This window comes from Rhinatrema bivittatum, chromosome 4 (assembly GCF_901001135.1).
Source record: "Rhinatrema bivittatum chromosome 4, aRhiBiv1.1, whole genome shotgun sequence".
NCBI lineage: Eukaryota > Metazoa > Chordata > Amphibia > Gymnophiona > Rhinatrematidae > Rhinatrema > Rhinatrema bivittatum.
In genome coordinates, this window is record NC_042618.1 from 382,701,557 (window position 1) to 382,723,295 (window position 21,739).

The window sequence follows — 21,739 nt, forward strand, 5'->3', positions numbered from 1 at the left end:
CCTGCTTGTCCAAACAGTAATGAGCTGCAAATGTATGAAGAGAACTCCATGTTGCTGCTTTACATATGTCAAGTATTGGCACTGAACGATAGTGTGCAACTGAAGTTGACATTGCCCTAACTGCATGTGCTTTTACTCGCCCTTGGAGAGGAAGGCCTGCTTTCTCATAGCAAACTGTATGCAATCTGCTAACCAGTTTGATAGAGTATGTTTACCCACTGCCTTCCCTGGTTTGTTTGGGTCATAGGAAACAAAGAGTTGATTGGATTTCCTATGAACTGCAGTGTGGTTTAAGTAGAAAGACAGAGTACGCTTGCAATCTAAGGTGTGTAAGGCCCTTTCTCCTTGGTGAGCATGAGGCCTTGGAAAGAAAGTGGGTAAAACTATAGATTGGTTTAAGTGGAATTCCGTAACTACCTTAGGGAGGAATTTAGGATGAGTACGGAGAACCACTCTGTCATGTAAGAACTTAGTGTAGGGTTCATATGTGACTAGTGCTTGTAACTCACTAACCCTTCTAGCTGATGTAATGGCTATGAGGAAGATAGTTTTCCATGTAAGAAATTTTAGGTCACTGGAATCAATGGGTTCAAAGGGAGAACGCATGAGTCTAGATAGAACCAAATTTAGATCCCATTGAGTGACTGGGTGTCTAATTGGTGGTTTAAGAAGAATTAAACCTCTCATAAATCTTTTTACTAGAGGTTGTGTAGAAATAGGTGCATCTGATACCTGATTATGGTAAGCTGAAATTGCACTTAAATGTACTCTTACAGATGAAGTTTGTAGACCAGATTCTGAAAGATGGTACAGGTAGTCCAATAAAGACTTTGTGGGGCAAGTGAAAGGATTGATGTCCTGTTGCCTGCACCACAAAGTGTATCTCTTCCATTTGGAAGCGTAGTTCTTCCTTGTGGAAGGTTTACGTGAAGCTATAAGAACTTGGGAAATGTTAGCTGGAAGATTGAGTGGTTGTAAGATCAAGCTTTCAACATCCAAGCTGTCAGGGATAGGGACTGAAGGTTGGGATGGCGCAACAGACCCTGATCCTGAGTTATGAGAGTGGGAGTGGGAGCTACTCCCAGGCGAATTGGATCCCTGACTGAGAGGTCCAGCAGTGTGGGAAACCATACTTGTCGAGGCCAATATGGGGCTATGAGTATCATTGTCCCCTTGTCCTGTTGTAGCTTCACTGGAGTTTTGGTTATGAGTGGTATAGCAAATGTTGCTTACCTGATGTAACAGGTGTTCTCACAGGACAGCAGGATGTTAGTCCTCACAAATGGGTGACATCGAGGATGGAGCCCACCACGGAAAACTTCTGTCAAAGTTTAAACAGAACTTTGACTGGCCCCTACTGGGCATGCCCAGCAAGGCACTGACCCTGCAGCCAGCAGGGGTCTCCCTTCAGTCTGATCTTCAAAGCTACAGGCAGTGCCTAGAAAGTAAAAACAAAACAAACCCAACACCGCGGGGTGGCGGGCGGGTTTCGTGAGGACTAACATCCTGCTGTCCTGTGAGAACACCTGTTACATCAGGTAAGCAACATTTGCTTTCTCACAGGACAAGCAGGATGGTTGTCCTCACAAATGGGTGAGTACCGAGCTGAGGATGTCCTGACTTGCACCAAATGCACCCAACGACGTGCAACAGGCACTACAACTGGGGTGGAATTTGGTAAAGGGCATCCGCACCCTACCGGGTAGGTGGAAGGGTGTTGGTACATCACGTTGGAAAAAGGTTACGCAAGACAGATTGGCCGAAGATGGAGTCCTGTCTTCCAGCTTTGTCCAAACAATAGTGGGCTGCAAAGGTATGGAGAGAACTCCAGGTTGCAGCCCTGCAGATGTCAGGAAGCGGCACCGATCGAAGGTGTGCCACTGACGTCGCCATGGCCCTCACAGAGTGTGCTTTCACACGGTCTTGAAAGGGAATGCCAGCTTGCTGATAGCAAAAAGAAATGCAGTCCGCCAACCAGGAGGAAAGAGCCTGCTTACCCACAGGATGTCCTAACTTGTTAGGATGAAAAGAGACAAATAATTGAGTGCTCTTCCTGTGAGCAACTGTACGGTCTAGATAAAAAGCTAGAGCTCGTTTGCAGTCTAGGGTATGCAGAGTCTGTTCCCCGGAGTTGGAGTGGGGCCTGGGAAAAAAGATAGGTAGTATGATGGATTGATTAATATGAAACTCAGAAACTACCTTAGGTAAAAATTTAGGGTGAGTGCGGAGTACCGCCCGGTCCTGCAGGAGCTTAGTGTAAGGCGGATAGGTAACTAGGGCCTGCAATTCACTAACCCTGCGAGCTGAAGTGATAGCCAAAAGGAATAACACTTTCCATGTGAGATACTTTAAGTCACAGGAGTGCAGAGGTTCGAAAGGAGGTTTCATTAGACGACCAAGAACCAGGTTAAGGTCCCAAGATGGGGCCGGAGGACGTAAGGGTGGCTTCAGATGGAGCAAGCCTTTAAGAAAACGTGTTACTAGGGGTTGTACTGAAATAGGGACACCCTGTACACCTTTATGGAAGGCGGCTACCGCACTGACATGCATTCTGATAGAAGAGGTTTTAAGACCTGATTCAGAGAGATGCCATAAATAGTCCAAGAATTTGGAGATTGGACAGGAAAGGGGATCAAGGGACTGAGAAGTGCACCATGATGTGTACCTTTTCCATTTGTATGAGTAAGACTTTCTTGTGGAAGGCTTTCGTGAAGCTATCAGGACCCGAGAAACGGAATCTGAAAGGTTGAAAGGCTGAAGGACTAACCTTTCAACATCCATGCCGTCAGGGACAAGGCTTGGAGGTTGGGATGGAGGAGGCATCCGTCGTTTTGAGTGAGCAGATGCGGGTCCTTTCCCAGAGGAATGTGCCTGCGGATGGAGAGATCCTGGAGTATTGGAAACCATACTTGGCGTGGCCAGTAAGGTGCTATCAGGATCATGGTTCCCCCGTCCTGGCGTAGCTTCACGAGAGTCTTTGACACAAGAGGAAGTGGAGGGAATGCATAGAGCAGACCGGTTGTCCACTTGAGGGAGAATGCATCCCTCGGCCGAGAGTGCTGGCTCCGAATGAGAGAGCAGTAATCGTCCACTTTGTGGTTCTGAGGGGACGCAAAGAGGTCTATGCGGGGAGAACCCCACTTGTGAAACAGAGAGGTCGCTACCAGAGGATCGAGTGACCACTCGTGCGGTTGGAAGACACGGCTCAGCTGGTCTGCCAATACATTGTCTACTCCCGGCAGGTAAGTGGCCCTGAGGTACATGGAGTGGGAGAGGGCTTCCGCCCAGATCTGCGCAGCTTCCTGACACAGAAGGAAGGAGCCTGTGCCTCCCTGCTTGTTTATGTACCACATGGCCACTTGGTTGTCCGTCTGGATTAAGATTATCTGATGAAAGAGATGATCTTTGAAAGTGCGGAGCGCATAGCGGATTGCTCGAAGTTCCAGGAAATTGATCTGGTGTTCGGCTTCCTCGTTGGACCATAACCCTTGGGTTTGAAAGTCGTCCACATGGGCTCCCCAACCGATGTGAGAAGCGTCGGTGGTTAGGATTACTTGCGGATCCTGTGGAAGAAAGGGTAAGCCCTGAAGGAGGTTGACCTGAGTCGTCCACCAGGTTAAGGATAGGCGCAGCGCTTGTGTGACTGTGACTATGGAGGACAGAGGCTGAAAAGCTTGAATCCATTGGTGTCGTAGAGTCCATTGTGTTACTCTCATGGCTAGTCGGGTCATGGGAGTGACTTGAACCGAGGATGCCATGTGTCCTAGGAGAATGAGGAACTGGCGAGCCGTGGCAGTGTTCTGAGACTGGAGTTGGCGAGCCAGGGATATTAGGGTGTGGACCCTCTGAAGAGGAAGGTAAGCCTTTGCCTGCAAGGTGTCCAAGTCTGCTCCAATGAAGGATAAGGTTTGAGATGGGACTAAGCAAGATTTCTCGTAATTGACGAGAAACCCTAAGGAAAGGAGTGTTTGAATTGTCAATTTTAGGGAGGATTGAGCTATCTGTTGGGTGGAGGCCCTGATTAGCCAATCGTCCAGATATGGGTAGACGTGGACACCTTCCTTCCTGAGGAATGCTGCTACCACTACGAGACATTTGGTAAAGACTCGTGGGGCAGAAGCTAGACCGAAAGGGAGGACACGGTATTGATAATGGTCGTGGCCAACTAGAAACCGCAGATATTTGCGATGGGATTGTGTGATCGCAATGTGGGTATAAGCGTCCTTGAGGTCGAGAGAGCACAGCCAATCCCCTCTTTGTAGCAGAGGGAGCAGCGCGCCTAGGGTTACCATTTTGAACTTCTCTTTTTGAAGGTATTTGTTGAGGGCTCGAAGGTCCAAAATGGGACGTAGTCCCCCCGATTTCTTTGGTATTAGGAAGTATCTGGAATAGAATCCCTTGCCTCGTTGAGAGGGAGGAACGGGTTCTATAGCATTTGATTGCAGAAGAAGAGATACTTCCTGTTGTAATTGAGCCAAATGGGTGGATAGACTCCACGCTTGAAGAGGCGGGGAGTCTGCCGGAAGAGTTATGAAGTTGAGGTGGTAACCCTGTGCGATAATTGTTAGCACCCACTGATCTGAGGTGATCTGCAACCAAGGTTGTAGAAAATGGTACAGTCGACCTCCTACAGGGATGTCCGGAAGAGGGGTTTGGCATGTGTTCCCTACAGGGGAGTCAAAGGCCAGCCGCAGGCCCAGGAGGAGGGGCTACAGTAGGCCTTTGTTTCCTAGGCTGACGCGGCTGAGGCCTAGTAGAGGATCGAGCTGGACGAGGCCTGGCCGATGGAGGGTAATAACGGCGTGGTCGAAAGAATGACTTCTTAGAGTCTTTCTTTTGCGGTTGCTTGGAGGTCAGCTCAGGTGGGACAGATGAGAGTTGTTTCAACGTCTCATGGTGGTCTTTCAACTCCGCCACAATCTGCTGAATTTGCTCTCCAAACAAATTATCGCCTAAGCAGGGTAAATCAGCAAGACGATCCTGAACCTCTGGGCGAAGGTTGGATGATTTTAACCAAGCCCAACGTCTGGCTGAGATGGCTGTGGCTGAAACTTTTGTGGAAGCATCGAATATGTCGTAGGCAGTCCTAATCTCGTGCTTCCCTGCCTCAAATCCCTTGTGAAGAAGGGCTTGAAGCTGCGGTTGGTATTGGTCTGGTAACGTGTCAGCATAGTCTTGCATCTGCTTAAGGATGGCTCTGTTGTACTGAGTCATATAAAGTTGATATGAAGCTATGCGTGAAATCAACATAGCTCCATGATAGACTTTCCGTCCAACACTATCTAGGAACTTGTTGTCCCTGGTAGGTGGGGTAGAAGAGTGTGGCTTAAGACGCTTGGCCTTCTTCTGCGCGAACTCAACCACAACAGAGCGATGATCCAGTTGAGGTTTTTGGAAACCTGGTGCTGACTGGACAAGGTAGGTGGAGTCAGCTTTTTTGTTAACTGGGGACACTGATGAAGGAGATTCCCAGTTTTTCTTGAGCAGATCCAAAAACACCTGGTGTATAGGGATGGAAGCGATGATTTTTGGAGCATCCAGAAATTGAAGGAGTTCCATCATCTGGTGTCTGTCATCAGCTTCAGATTGTAGTTGAAAAGGTACAACTTCTGACATCTCTTTCACAAAATTAATGAAAGATAGATCCTCAGGAGGAGATCTTTTTCTACTCTCTGTAGGAGATGGAGGCGATGGCAAATCCGTGTCAGAAGATGTATCATCATCATCACCCCAGGTATCGTAGGGATCAAGTGGGGTTTGTAACCCTGATGGACCTGGCTGAGGCTCTAAAGGCATCGATGGAAACCGAGGTGGAATCGGTGCCGTAGGTGGAACCAGAAATGGCATCGATGGCTTCGGTGCTGTCGATGGAATCGGTGCCTGGCGTGGAATGGATGGAACCGAAGGATATATCGGTGGAGATATACCAGAAGGCACCGATGGAACCACCCCGGAAGGGGGAATCCGGAACGGTGTTTCTCCTGCCGATGAAAATCCAGTCGGAGACGGTGGTGTTGTCGATGGCACTGGAATCACCGATGGAAGGGCCGTCATGAGCGCCTCCATGCGGCTCAGTAGCGGTGCTAGCGCTTGTATCAACGGCTCGGTGGTCGGTTCCCTCCTCGGTGGCGAAGCCGGTGCCGGTGTCGGTGCCGGGGGCGGCACTGGAACCGGTGCCGGAGACGGTGCCGATGGAGGTTGCAATTTCTTCATCGCTTTCTCGATGGCCTCCTGGACCAGCCGGTCCAGTTCTGCCCGGAGACCAGGGGTAACCATACCCGGCTCGACGGGAGAGGGAGGCTGAGGCAGGGCCGGAGGGACCACCGTAACCGGTGGGATCACGGCCCCCGCACCCCGGGAGGGTGAGGGTTTCCTCGATGCCTGCGAACGAGACGTGGAGGGTGTCCGGTCTGTTCGCGGCTTCTTTGTCGGTGGCTCGGCTTGAGCAGAGGTCGATGGCTGTGGATCCTCGACAGGCCGAGATTTGTGCCGTCGATAGCGGTGCTTTTCCTTCCGATCCCCTCGCCCATCTGGGGAAGGGACGGGAGTCGACGGCCGAGAAACGATCGATGGCGGACGGTCACCGGAGGGTTGACGATGATGGTACAACTTCGACGGTGCCGGTTCCGATGACGTCGATGCTATCGATGGCGTTGGGGTGGGTGCATGGAAGAGGAGCCCCATCTTCTCCATCCTGGCTTTGCGACCCTTGGGTGTCATTAAGGCACATTTGGTGCAAGTCAGGACATCATGCTCACTACCCAAACACATCACACAAACCCTGTGGGGGTCTGTGATGGACATAGTCCGGGTACAATCCGGACAACGGCGGAACCCCGTTGCCATGGCCTGAAGTCAAAATTTAGGCTGGGGATCGGTAAGTGCCAACAGGCCTCAAGGGCCAAATTCGACGGTAGTCGATGGAAAAAGGCAAAAAACTTACCGGGTTCCGTAAGATGACTAAAAATTTGTCGAAGGGAGACCCCTGAGGGGCAAATTTTCTTAGGAAATTAACTTCCAAATTCCTGTCAGGAACGTGGTTAGAGAGCTCCTTTCACCGCGTGGCAACTGCTGCGCGGAAAAAAGAAGACTGAAGGGAGACCCCTGCTGGCTGCAGGGTCAGTGCCTTGCTGGGCATGCCCAGTAGGGGCCAGTCAAAGTTCTGTTTAAACTTTGACAGAAGTTTTCCGTGGTGGGCTCCATCCTCGATGTCACCCATTTGTGAGGACAACCATCCTGCTTGTCCTGTGAGAACGGAGGATACGCATATAAGAGGCCTGAGTTCCAAGGGCGAGCAAAGGCGTCCTTGGATGGCCTGTTGTTCAGGTTGTATAGGCAATAGTAGTTGTCCACTTTGTGATTCAGATGTGAAGCAAAGAGGTCTACTGTTGGTTGTCCCCAACGTTGAAAAATCCTGGTCACTACTGAGGGATCCAGGGACCATTCGTGTGGTTGGAATTGACGACTGAGTCTGTCCGCCACTACATTGTGAATGCCTGCTAGGTAAGTGGCCTTGAGAAACATGGAGTTGTTCAAGGCCCAGCCCCATATCTGAGCTGCCTCTTGACAAAGGAGGTACGAGCCTGTCCCTCCCTGTTTGTTGATGTACCACATGGCTACTGTGTTGTCTGTTTGGATCAGCACAGTCTTGTTTGAAAGGCAGTCCTTGAAGGCATGCAGGGCATAACGTATAGCTCGAAGTTCCAGGAAATTGATTTGAAACGTTGCTTCGAGCTTTGTCCATGTTCCTTGTGTTTGGAAATTCCCTATGTGAGCTCCCCAACCCAAGGTGGATGCATCTGTAGTCAGAGTCACTTGTGGGACTGGTTGTTGAAAGGGTAGGCCCTTGCACAGATTGTCCTTGTTCACCCACCATAGTAGAGAAGAACGTAATTGGTGGGTTACTTGAATTGGAGAATAAAGTGGTTGAATGGCTTGGATCCATTGTGATCTTAAAGTCCATTGAGTTACCCTCATGGCCAGTCTTGCCATAGGAGTGACATGAACTGTGGAGGCCATGTGGCCTAGTAATGTGAGAAACTGATGAGCTGTTGCTTGTTTCTTGGAGTGAATCGAGCTTGCCAGTATTGACAGTGTGTTTGCTCGATCTTCTGGTAGAAATGCCTTTGATAGGTTGGTGTTTAAATCTGCTCCTATGAATTGTAGGAGATGGTTTGGAGTTAGATGTGATTTGGGATAATTGATGAGAAATCCCATGGAGTGCAGCAGAGCAATAGTTTTGTTGAGAGACTGTATTGCTCCTTGTTGAGATTGGCTTCTGATGAGCCAATCGTCTAGATATGGGAAAACATGTACACCTTGCTTGTGTAGGTGTGCTGTTATTACTGCCAGACATTTGGTGAACACTCTGGGAGCAGAAGTTAGTCCGAATGGCAGTACTCTGTATTGGTAATGTTGAAGGCCCACCTTGAAGCGCAGATACTTGCGATGAGGAGGGTATATTGGTATATGGGCGTAAGCATCTTGAAGATCCAGAGAACAGAGCCAATCTCCTGTTTGAAGAAGTGGTAGCATTGTGCCTAGAGAAACCATCCTGAACCTTTCTTTCTTTAGAAATTTGTTGAGATTTCTGAGGTCTAGGATGGGACGTAGGCCTCCAGTTTTCTTTGGAATGAGGAAATATCTGGAGTAGAATCCTCTGCCCTGCTGAGACCTGGGCACTGGTTGAATGGCCCTGGCTGTCAGAAGGGTGGATAATTCTATTTGTAACTGAATTATTTGGGAATTTTGTTGTGGGTAGGAAGTTGGTGGGAATTCTGGAGGAATTGAGAGAAAATTTAGTTTGTAACAGTGAGCTACAATGGAAAGTGCCCATTGGTCTGTGGTTATGTTTTCCCAATTTGATTGGAAATAGGAAATCCTTCCTCCCACTGGTATGTGTTGTTTGGGGTTTTGGAGGGTGGGTCTGATCTCTGGATTTGTGTTCAAAAATCCGTGGCTGGACCAGTCTGTGGAGGAGGCTGAGCACGGGCTGGTCTTTGTTGTCTGGCCTGAGAGCGCTAGGTAGGCCTAGAAGGTCTAGGTCTGGTAGGCTGATTATAGTACCTTCTTGGCCTGTAATATGGACGTCTAGGTTCCCTTCGGAGAAAACGTCTAGGGGCCTGGGTGGTTGGTTCTTGAGGCAGTTGTGATAGCTGTCTTAAGGTCTCCGTGTGATCCTTAAGTTGTTGGACAGCATCCTGTACCTTCTCTCCAAACAAGTTATCCCCACGGCATGGCAGATCTACTAGCTTGTCTTGTACTTCAGGCCTGAGATCTGATGCCTTCAACCAGGCCCATCTTCTTGCTGTAATGCCAGCTGCTGCTGCTCTTGAGGCTGTGTCAAAGTTGTCATAAGCAGCCCTTACCTCATGTTTCCCAGCCTCGAGGCCTTTGGTGATAATGGATTGTGCAGATTCTTGAAACTGCTCTGGGAGAGAATTTGTGAAGTGCTCCATTTGCTTCCAGAGATCCCTTTGGTACTGTGTCATGTACAGTTGATAGGCAGAGATTCTGGAAGATAAAAGTGCACCTTGGTACACTTTTTTTCCTAGGGAGTCCAGAAAACGATGATCCTTCCCTGGAGGAGCTGAAGAATGTGGACGTACCCTTTTAGATTTTTTCTGGGCAGATTCCACTACCACAGATTGATGTGGGAGCTGTGCCTTTTGAAAGCCTGGTGCCTGCTGCACTAGGTAGGTAGTGTCTACACGCTTATTGACCGCTGGAACAGTGCATGAGTGTTCCCACACTCGTTGCTGTAGGTCCAGCAGGACTTCATGGATGGGGATTGCCAGAACTTGTTTTGGTGGGTCCACGAATTGCAGCACCTCTAAGGTATGCTGTCTTGAATCATCTTCTGATGAGAGCTTAAATGGAATTGTATCCGCCATCTCTTGGACAAAACTTGAAAAAGATAAGTCCTCAGGTGGTGACCTTTTCCTTTCTTCAGGAGGTGATGGTTCAGACATGAACTCCTCAGAAGAAGTATCTGATCCAGGATCATCCCAAGAATCTTCTTCCTCTGGATGGTGATAAGGAGTTCTTGGGATTTTCTTTGTAAAAATACCCGATGGCCCAGGTAATGGGTCATCGATAGAAATTGTGGGAGTCACTTCCATGGCTTTTTGAGGAGCTGTGTCGACAACCTTGTGATATTTTTTCAAAAGGCGTTGAAAAAGTGCCAATTCTTGAGTATCACTAGTGTCCTGCTCTGTGATTGTCGAGGGAAGGATGGGTGTCCTCGATGAAGCTAACGAGGGTGGTGCCCTTGGTGTCGAGTCAGTCGCCGGTGGTAACATGGAAGATATCGCTGGAATTTGTGCATATATGGACGTCGATGACGTTATGATCTTCGGTGTCGACGTCGAGTCTGTGTGTACCGTCTGGGTCAAGAATGGCCCCGGCATCAGTGTGCCCACCGGCATCGGCAAATTTGCCGGCATCGATGTGGAAATCATCAGCATCGACAATGAAGTCGGCATTGCAAATTGTTCCTTGAAAGCCTGAGAAATCGCTTGCCGGATGAAATCGGACAATTCCGGCCGCACAACCGTTGGAAGCAGAGCAGTTGTGGGCGGTGGCGCAGGCTGAGGTACCAGTTCCTGACACGTAGTTTGCATTGGATCTGGTGTCATCAATGGAGTCGAGGTAGGCCGAGGCGTGGAAGACTCCGACGTTTCTTGTGTTCTAGGCCGCTTAGCTGTCGAGGGCTGCTGGGAAGCAGAGTCAGACAACGAGGGGCTTCTGTGTCGATGTCAATGTTTTGACTTCGATTTTTCGGACGACTTTGGTGACGTCGAAGACGAGGAAGGGGAAGAATGATCTCCCGACAGTCCCGGGCGAGGTTTTTTAAGTATCACTCGCTTAGTCGCTCCAGCCGGAGACGACCTCGACGACTGCGACGGGGAAGGTATAAGTTGCAGGCTGAACAAATGTTCCATTTTTTCAAGCCTGGTTTTCCTCGATTTCGGCGTCATTTCTGCACATTGCGGACAATTTTGTATGTCATGTTTGTCACCAAAACACATCACACATTCGGTGTGCGGGTCTGTGAGTGACATTTTTCTAGTACAAACAGGACATTTTTAAAATCCTGTCGACATTTTTATCGAATGACGGCTGTCGATTCGACTGAGGTAAATTTTTTCTACTCTCCGAAAATTAAATTCAAGACTGGGTTACTTACCGGCCGGTAAGGAGAGACCCCGAGAGATTTTGTGAGAGAGAATATCACTTTATTTGACTACAATAGTCACGAGAAGGTTGAGAAAAACTCAACGGCTCCGGTTCCGCGATGCTGGCTGCAGCGCGGAAAAAACGAAGACTAGACTGAAGAGAGACACCTGTGGCAGAGAATATCATAGCATGCTGGGCATGCTCAGTGGCCTCACTGGGCCAGTCAAAAGTTTCTAGAAACTTTGACAGAAAGTTTTCCCACCTGGGCTCCGTTCAGTGACGTCACCCATATGTGAGGACTAGCATCCTGCTTGTCCTGGGATAAAGCAAAATTGCTTACCTTGTAATAGGTGTTATCCCAGGACAGCAGGATGTAGTCCTCACATATGGGTGACATCATTGATGGAGCCCTATTGCGGAAAACTTTCTGTCACAGTTTCTAGAAACTTTTGACTGGCAATCTGAGCCCACTGAGCATGCCCAGCATGCCATGATATTCTCAGCCACAGGGGTCTCCCTTCAATCTCGTATGTAGCAATAAGCTTTAACAAAAAATAAAATAATAAAACGTATCGGACCCAACTCCGCGGGGTGGCGCACTGAGAAAGGAGACCAGAGGAAGTCCTGAAACCCCTCTAACTGTCTCTGATTCAGGTAAAACTTCTTCCTTTTTTTTTTTTTTAAAACCTTACCTGAGCTCAGCCCTTACCAGCTGAGTACAGAGATGGTCTCCGACTGCAGGAGGAGAGGGCATCTGCCATCACCGTCGCACTCGGCCTCCTGCACCCACTGCCTTTCAGCTGAACTAGCAGCTACGTCCACGTCGGGAAACCCAGCTACTGGACCAAGGCACACCTCTGAGAAAACAGAAATCACCTCAGGAATTCTCAACTTGTGGAGGGAACTTTAGGTATCACGGCAGGAGAGCGGGGCTTTCTTTTCCTGAATTTAGAATTTCAGATTTCTCCTTCGAAAAGCTCAAAGCAATCCCCATAGGGAGATGCCCATCTCCCATCTGCTGGAGACGAAGAATACTGGCAGGCTGGGGTCACTGCAGGGTTATGTATACTGTGGTCAGTTTGTTCTGTCTCCATCTGCTGGCAGGGGAGTATAAACCCACTGATCCTGAGTCCAACTGTCTACATGCTAGGAAATCCAAGTTTTTCACAATATTCAGTTAGCCAGAAAACTTAGCCAACTAACAGGATCATTTTTCATATCGCATTATGGTCTTATCGCGTGCATTAGGGCCCCGCAATAATGCCATAATGTTCATGATAAATAACGCATCATGAGATGCATATGCAAACTTTAAAACGTTTCCCAAATGGAAGGAGTTAATTAAAATCAAGGGGGCTTAACATTGTGTGTGATAACGTAATGCACATTATGGTGGGTTTTAACACTGGAAATAACTACACCTTTTTTCCTGGTATTATGCCCAAAATGGGATTTGCACTAAAATCCCATATATATGAGAGGGAGGGAGGGAGAGAGACAGAGAGAACCTCTAGGAAGGCACATATATTAGTCAACTTTTTATAACAATGTAAGAGGGGCAACTAGTAACTCGGGGTGAGGTTTTGATGGTGGCACTTTTTCATGCACAGTCAGAGGTAACAACAGCACAGTACACATCAGTGAATATTTAATGTGATTTGGAGTGTTGAAAGGGACACAAAGATGAGATTTGTACAATGTACTTTTGACCTAGTTTGATGCACTCTCTACCTAGCTGCTATCAAGCTAGGGTTGAGAGTACAATGTACAAATCTCATCTTTGTATACCTTTTATGTCTCTCTCCAGCACAGGCACTATATTCATAGGAAAATGATAAATCTAGGTCACAATTTGGTTAAGTCAAAGAGCTGTTCTATAGTTAGCCAGCTAGCTAATTAAGGCCTAGATTTATCAAAATGCTTTAGTTATGCTTTTTATCCATTATAATGACTACACATCTTTAGTGCTGTCAATTTTAATATGAATACCTGAGAATTTTTCTGTAACACCACACCCCTAAACCTGAATCGGAACCAGAATCGGATCCGATATCAGTTCCGATTCACATCTCTACAAACCTCCCCCCCCCACACACCTTCCAAAACCCATGCTGATTCAAAGTGCCCATCTACAGTGGTACATATATATAGAGAAAGTATCTACTGACTCTATACAGAGGTGCTCTCTCTCTCTCCACAAGCGCAAAAATTTATCGAGCCTTGCAGAAATTGCCAATGCAGGAACAGGGTAATTAGCCTAACCACACCCCTTTTTTATCGCGGGCACTATTTCCATTATATTTACAGCATTTTGATAAATCTAGGCCTAACTTTGCTTAGAATATAGACCTCTAAATTTTCTTTCCTGTGGAATTGAAGGATATAGGGAAATGAGCAAACTAGATAGAGATAGAGGTGTTCATCTGCCAGAATATTTCTGTTTCACTAGCAATGAACAGTAAAAAGACATGCAATTATAGCATTATCTATCATACCACAAATTAATCAATAAAAGTAAGGGGAAGAAATATGTAATCTGACATATTTCTCAACAATATCATACTACAGTTATTTATTAATGTTTTGTTTAGTAACTATAAGAAAAGTAAATACATTCTGAAATATGGTATAGATCTGTATACTCACCCATATACCGCTTCATACTCTTTTCATAGTCACTGTTTACCTCCTTTAAGAGCTCTTGAACGAGTGCCTCTTTGTTCTTGCCTTCCTTCAATGACTGTGGTATCAGCAACAACATAGCATTTAACCACTGCCTCTGAATGGGCACCACAGTACTGCTTTCTACACGTGACTTCAGAAACAAATAGTTTGTCTAAAAGAACAGATCCATCATTAGGTTAAAGAAAAGTTAATATCTACTGGGAATTACTTATTAACTGAAAAGATGCACAGATTGTAGAATATTTATTTTTTATTTTCATGTATTGCATTTTATTTTTCATCCTATGGGGCTGATATTCAGCTGTGGAGTGGCTAGTTAAGTTAGCCGGATACACATATCCAGCTAACTTAACTGGGATATTCAACAGCATGGCAGCACCGCTGAATATATCCGACTATCTTAAAGTTAGCTGGATAAGTATATCCGGCTAACTTTAAGAAAGCCTTATGGCGTGACCAGTTAGCTGCGTAAATTAAGCAGTTAACTCCCCTACTCCCTGAAACACCTCCCTCATAACTCGTTATGCTAGAATTTAGCCACATATGGCTTTATATATCGCCGCTTTGCCATTTAGATGGATCTTTTTATTTATCCATCTAAATGGCTTCTAAATATTGACCTCATGGTTTCTTTCTGCTCCTTTGGGATCCCTGGTGTGATGACCCTTTATCCATAGCCATATGGGGATTTTTTTTTCCCTAGTTTTATATCCCCTTTCCTTCCAAAATAACTAAACTGGTCATTGCAGCAATGGTTTTTAGATGGAGGCCACTCACCAAGGCTCCTTCTTGAACCCTTAAATCCAGGCTGCTGGCCCTCAATCCAGTCACTATATTTCACCCTTGAAAGGAGGGTAACGGAGTCAGTGAATGTTGCTTCCACAATATTTACAACCCTATCTGACCTATCAAGTGAAGGACCCGACTACGGATTTGAACCAGGGATCTTCCATTTGGTAGTGTACAGCCAGGGCCAGATTAACATGGAAGGTGCCCATAGGCAATGGGGGAAGGGGAGTTATCCTTTCTGTTGCGCCAGCCTTCTATGGGTAGCGTCAACCCCACCTTGGCCGAGGTGGGGTTGACGCTACCCATAGAAGGGATCCTACGGGTCCCCACCGTCGGCAGGCAGAGAGGGCTGACGGACGGAGGCCGGCTGGCGCTTCACCAATACCAGCCTTTGTTCCCCGTGGGTTGAGCCTTTGGGTGCCAGGGCCGGCTGGACTTAGGTGGCCTCCATCAGTGGTCGTCGATGGGTGGATCGAGGTTAGCCCAGAGGCAGCAACTAGTGTAGGTATCAGTCTGTACTGGACGAGGCGGAGTCCCAGAGACCCGGGCACCAATAGGAACACAGTCTGACAGAGGGCGCCCGAGCAAGAGCAGGCCGAAGACTGAGTGAACCACGTCCAGGACAAAGGCTGAAGAGGCGTCTTTAAGCAAGCTGGGTTCAGGGCTGTCAGCAATCTGGAAGCAGTGGCAAGCAAGGCTAAGGTCTAGACAAGGAGAGAGTCAAAGGATGGTCAGACGAAGCAGAGGTCCAGGGCTGGAGAGAAGTAACGGTGTGGTCAGGCGATGCAGAGGTCCGGGGCTGGAGAGAGGCAACGGAGTAGTCAGGCAATGCAGAGGTCAAACCAGGTTAGCAATCCGAAGGAGAGATGAAGGAACAGGAACACAGGAACAAGGAAACAGGAACGAAGGCAATCAGGATCAGGAACCAGGAACTGAAGAGGCAACGAGTACACGACTAGCGAGGGGACCTGTTCCAAAGGTAATTTGAGAGAGTGGAGCCCAGGCTTATATACCGGAGCTCTGCTGACGACATCATCCGAGGCCGCGGCCAGGTTCCCGCCGCGGGCCCTATGTAACGACTATCTGTGCGCACGCGTGCGCGCCTAGGGAGGGGCACAGCACTGGTCGGGATGGCATCTTTCTGCGGGTCACACAGAGAGGCCCGACGCGGAACATCAGGAACTGGAGCAGAGCCGGAGGCCCCAGGGCAGCCTGAGGACGGAGCCGGCGGCCCACAGCTGCCAGAGACGAGGGACCAGATGCTGGATCACTTTGAAAGAGGTGAGGGGGCCAAGCCGGGGGTCTGCCATGGCCAGCACGTGTAACACTTTCCCTGAATCTCAAATCCCTCTCCCTTCTCCCCTACAAGCTGAAGTGCCGCTTCTGTCCTCCAGGCACTGGAAGATGCAGTAAAAATCAATGCAAGACTATCAGCAGCCCTAGTGCACTGATTGACCCAGCAGCGCCCCGTCCCTCGCACAGCTTTCCATGGTAATAGGAAGCCCATGGAGGAGAAGAGGACATGGTGCTGCTGGGTCACTCAGCGCTCCAGGGTTGCTGAAGGTCCTGTGCTGATTTTTCCTGCATCTTAAAGCATCTGGAGGAGAGAAGCAATGCTGTGACAGCAAGCTGCAGTTTAGGAATGACAACAGCAACAATGTTGTGGCTCCTATAAAAATTTGTTGCCAGAGGTAATTGCCTATGTTTCCTATCTCTAAATCCTGTCCTGCGCACAGCACTACCTTTCAGTCACCAGTTTTCCCCCAATTATCACTTTTATATTTCACAAATGTACAAATTCTTGTATGAAAGTGTCCATTACTAAAATATGAATTTAGAAAATAAATAATTGATCCCAATGTTCACAAGTAGCATGAAAACTGGGTAACCATTAAGGAGAGAATACTTTCTGATAATTACAGATTACCTAGAATGTAATTTTTTTTATTGGGCAAATCAACATCTAGGTTTGGGCAACTGATCACTTTAACTGCCAGTTCCTCCTCCTTATCATCCTTGACATATAGTAGCTAGAACATAAGAAATGCCATTCTGAGTTAGACCAAAGGTCCATCAAGCCCAGCATTCTATCTCTGACAGTGTCAAATCCATGACACAATACCTGATAGGATCCCAAAGAATACATCCAATTCTGCTTGCTCATAACCAGAATAAGTAGTGGCTTCCCCCAATCTACAAGGCTAATAGTGATTATGGACCTTTTCTCCAGGAACTGGTCCAAAGAAATCCTTTTTAAACCCAGCTATATTAACTGCTTTCACCACATCCTCTGATAACAAATTCCATAGTTAGTTGTGTGCAGAGTGATAAAATAGTTTCTCCAATTTGTTTGAAAGTACTACCCATTAGTTTCATGAAGTGTCCCCTAGTCCTAGCAATCTTGTCATGATTTGGCCTCCTATACAGCCCCCCCACCAGCAGAGGTCATCAGCAAGTCTCACTCATAACCGCTTTAGCCGCCATATTGCTGATTCCATGGGGCTTTCACTCTAGGCCTACTTAACCCAGTTTGTTCATTTCTCTCAGTGCCTCTTCATTATGTCACCTTGGCTCTTTGACTGGCCATCCTTGCCTTGCTATTCTGTCTTGCCTTGTGATCTACCCAGGCCTTCTGCCTTGCCTTGTGGCCTAGCTTGGCCTCCTGCCTTACTATGTGGCATTCCAGCCTTCCTGGCATGCTCTGAGCCCTTCCAGGCCTTCTGGCCTTACTATGCAGCCTTCCAGGCCTACCTGCCTTGCTTTGGGCCCTTCAAGGCCTTTTGGCCTTGCTCTGTGGCCTTTCAGGCCCACCTGCCATGCTCAATGCCCACTTAGGCAAACCTGTCCTACCTTGAGGTCTTCGTGCCTTCGAGGTTCACCTAGCCAGCCTTGTGCCTTGTTTGGACTTTGTTTCCTGTTGCCAATCTAATCCTGTCCTTAACCAGTACTTGTCTTGCCCTGCCCAGTTTGGTCCCTTTCTTGTATGCCATCACAGGCCTTTCCTTTGCCTCTGGTCCAAACCTGCCTTTGATTCCAGCCTTGTCTCCAGCCCTGCTTGTATCCAGCTCACAGTCTGTGTTTTGTTCCAGCTCACAGCCTTACTTTCGTTAGCACTAGCCATACTTCTGAATAAATCCTTCTGACCACCAGAACCCAAGGACTCAACCTGTGGGGGAGGTAGCTGGTATAGGCAGAAGACCCAATCTAGCCCTGCCCCCGAGTATGGTCCTAGTCCTGCAGCCCAGTCTGCCCTGTAACACTGACCCCACTCATGACTTTATAGACCTCTATCATCTCCTCTCAGCCAACTCTTCTCCAGGCTGAAGAGCCCTAACCTGTTTAGTCTTTCCTTGTAAACATTTTGGTCACCCTTTTCTGCACCTTTTCAAGTTCTGCTATATTTTTGAGCTGGGGCAACCAGAACTGCACACAATACTCTAGGTTCAGTCATACCACAGAAAGATACAGAGGTATTAAGAACATAAGAATATGCCATACTGGGTCAGACCAAGGGTCCATCAAGCCCAGCATCCTGTTTCCAACAGTGGCCAATCCAATCGATCTCAGACGGCTTCGCCCAACATGCCTCACCTCTATTTCAGCCTTCTCCACCAACCTCGGGAGAATGGCGTCCGTAGCATCTCCTTGCTGCACCTCCAGCTTCCCCAGAGTGGCTCTGGCGCGGCTTCTCGCCATGTTGACCTGAGGCCTCCTAGGGCGCGCGCGCACATGCCTCACATCTTGTAGCAGTGTTGGCGAGAACCTCAGGGGCGTCCCCATCAAGTGACATCACTGCTTCCTTATTCAAAAGGTTGCCCATTTGCTGACTCAAACTGAGTTAGCAACAGATTGGATTCGTTCCGGTCTGTCTGCCGCTTCTACTCTACTGGAAGCCATCTTCACCCTCCGGGGTGCTACTAACCTGGGTACCCACTCCTCGGGGGCCCTTTGCTTATTTCCAGGTGCCTATCCTCAATACAGGTACTCGCTCCTCGAGGGCCTGTATGTCTATCCTGGTGCCTGCTACCAATTCTTCAACCTGCTGGAATACTACCTATCAGCTACAGAGAGTGAGTACAACTTCTCCCAGTCTGACATCTACAGCTCCTCGCTGCTTATCTGCAACGGGCCCTATACCACCATTGTGGAACGGGTCTCCTCTGCCAAGGATTACAGACTGCTCACATCTATCCTCTCTCAACTGCTCATTGGGAACTATCTACTCAGCTACCAGGGAGCATGTTATAACATCTGCTAGTCTGTCTCTCCTACAGCGCCTTATTGGACATCTGCATCGGGGCCTCACACCACTACTGTGGGACGGGTCTCCTACGCCAAGGAGCACAGACTACCGCTGCCTAATCTACTCTCTACTATCACCTCTGGTGGATCACACTAGCTGTTTAATAAAAGATATATTCTCTGTGTTTGTGCATCTGAGTCTAGCCCAGTGCTTCAGTTCTCTCCGGGGCTCCTCCCCGTAGGACATAACATCACTGTTGCCCCTGAGAATCCACCAAACACCTTGATATCATAACAGAAGCTATCGATGGAGTCGGGGTTTTTAACTAAAAGAGAAAGTTAATTTTCTCTAAACGGGCCTTACTGCCCTTCGGTGTCATTTGGGCACATTTGGTGCAAGTTAGGACATTGTGGACAGACCCCAAACACATAACACAGACCCCATGCAGGTCAGTGATGGACACTGTCCGAGTACAGTCTGGGCTCAGATGAAAACCCGACACCATGGCTCCGACAAAAATTTAGCCACAGTGCGGTCGATGGCCGGTAGGCCCCAAAGGGAAAACCCGACGGGAATCGACCGCAACAAGGGTAAAACCTTACCTTTCGACCGCGGAGTATGGATATTGATAGGGGGACCTCTATGGGGTAAACTTTTTTTGAAAATTTTGAATGAAGTTCTGTGAGGAAAATTCCTGTCAGGAATCTCCAGAGAGCTCCTTAACCCGCGTGGCTACTGCTGCGCGGAAAAAAGAAGACTGAAGGGGACCCCTGCTGGATGCAGGGTTGGTGCTATGCTGGGCATGCCCAGTAAGTGCCAGTCACAGTTCTAGAAACTTTGACAAAAGTTTTCCGTGATTAGGTTCCGTCCTGATGATGTCACCCATATGTGAGGACTACCATCCTGCTTGTCCTGTGAGAACTCTCTGATACCCTCATCAGTAAAGACCAAAGCAAAGAAATCATTTAGCCTTTCTGCTATGACTTTGTCTTCCTTGAGTACCCCTTTTACCCTTCAGTCATTTGGTAGTCCAATTGACTCCCTCACAAGCTTCTTGCTTCAAATATAGTTGAAAATGTTTTTATTTTGAGTTTTTGCCTCTCTGGCAATCTTATTTTCAAATTCCTTTTTGGCCTGCTTTATTAACGCTTTACATCTAACTTACAAGTGCTTATGCTCTTTCCTATTTTCTTCATTTGGATCCACCTTCCAAATTTTGAAAGATGTCCTTTTTGGCTTTAATAGCCTCTTTCACCTCACAATTCAACCATGCTGGCAGTTACTTGCTCTTCTTCCTGCCTTTTCTACTGCATGGAATATATTTTGTCTGAAATTCAAAGATGGTGTTTTTAAACAGCATCCAAGCCTCATATAAGCATTTAAACTTTGTAACTGCTGTTTTAGATTTTTTTCTAATTTTCTCATTTACTCATAGTCTCCTTCTTTAAAGTAAAATGCTACCACAGAAGGTTTCGTTAATGTCCTCCCTTCAGTGATGATGTTAAATTTAAATCAGAACATAAGATATGCCAAACTAGGTCAGACCAAAGGTCCATCAAGCCCAGTATCCTGTCTCCAACAGTTACCAATCCAAGTCACAAGTATCTGGCAAGTACCCAAACATTAAATGGATCTCATGCTAATAATTCCGGCAACAAGCAGTAGCTATTCCCTATTGATTAGTAGCAGTTTATGGACTTCTTCTCCAGGAACTTATCTGAACCTTTTTTAAACCCAGCCATCTTTCATCCGGGATTACTAAGGCACGCGTGCCTGCCATCCTTTTAACTACGTCATGGCGGGAATCTCGGGGGCGTCCCTACCGCATGACGTCACCCGCTCACGATACTTAAACCCAGCTGACCATCTGAGCTACGAGTTAGCAAGGAATCTCGTCCTGCTAGTTCCGCTACCTTGGGACTTCCTCACTGACTAATGGGTGACCTAGGTACCTGCTCCTTGAGGGCCTTGCTGCACTCAGGGCTATCTGCAACTCAGAGAGCCATATCTTTCTCTCTCTCTCTCTCTCTCATTTCAGTGAGTTCCTGCATCGTACTCATCTACTCCTGCTGATCCTGCTCCAGTCATCCTCGGGGCTTTGCTACCTCTGCCTCTATCTACCTTCTCGGTGTGAGTACACTACCTTTGTGGCACAGATTCTTGGGTTACCTCGTTTGCGGACCACTACCGGATCCATCTTGTCTTGTGCATTTTACAGTGGCTCCCGGCCTACCAAGCGCTGCAGACCACTACCAGGACAGCCAGCACAAGCCAGCCTAGATAAGGATTCACGGGACTCTCCGCACTGTGGAGTTCTACGGGACTGATCAGCTGATTCCAGCCTCGTTTGCTTGCACTACAAGAATTATTTGCTGTACAATAAAGTTGTCTCTCTGTTGTATGTCTGCTGAGACCTTGCCTGTCGGGGTAAGGGCCACAGGGCTCCTCCCTGTGGGCGGAGTCTTTGCTCGCCTCGACCCAAGGGCCCACAATTAAGTTCAAGACACACCAAACATAACAATGAACACTGATGCACTCAATATACACTGCTGCAATGCAGTGAGTCTTTGTTGAAGTTAGCATGGGGCACTGCTGCAATGCAGTGAGTCTTTGTTGAAGTTAGCATGGGGCACATTTAAAACTAATCGGAGAAAGTTCTTTTTTACTCAACGCACAATTAAACTCTGGAACTTGTTGCCAGAGAATGTGGTTCGTGCAGTTAGTATAGCTGTGTTTAAAAAAGGATTGGATAAGTTCTTGGAGGAGAAGTCCATTACCTGCTATTAAGTTCACTTAGAGAATAGCCACTGCCATTAGCAATGGTTACATGGAATAGACTTAGTT

At 47.8% G+C, this 21,739-nt stretch overlaps 1 protein-coding gene across 1 annotated transcript in view; it reads right to left on the reverse strand.

Annotated features, from left to right (window-relative positions):
• DNAH12 (dynein axonemal heavy chain 12) overlaps positions 1 to 21,739 on the reverse strand; it is a 1,160,754-nt gene that overhangs the window by 1,068,535 nt on the left and 70,480 nt on the right. Inside the window, 1 exon segment of the mRNA XM_029600929.1 lies at positions 13,825 to 14,014. Within this exon segment, the coding sequence (XP_029456789.1) occupies positions 13,825 to 14,014 (190 nt within the window).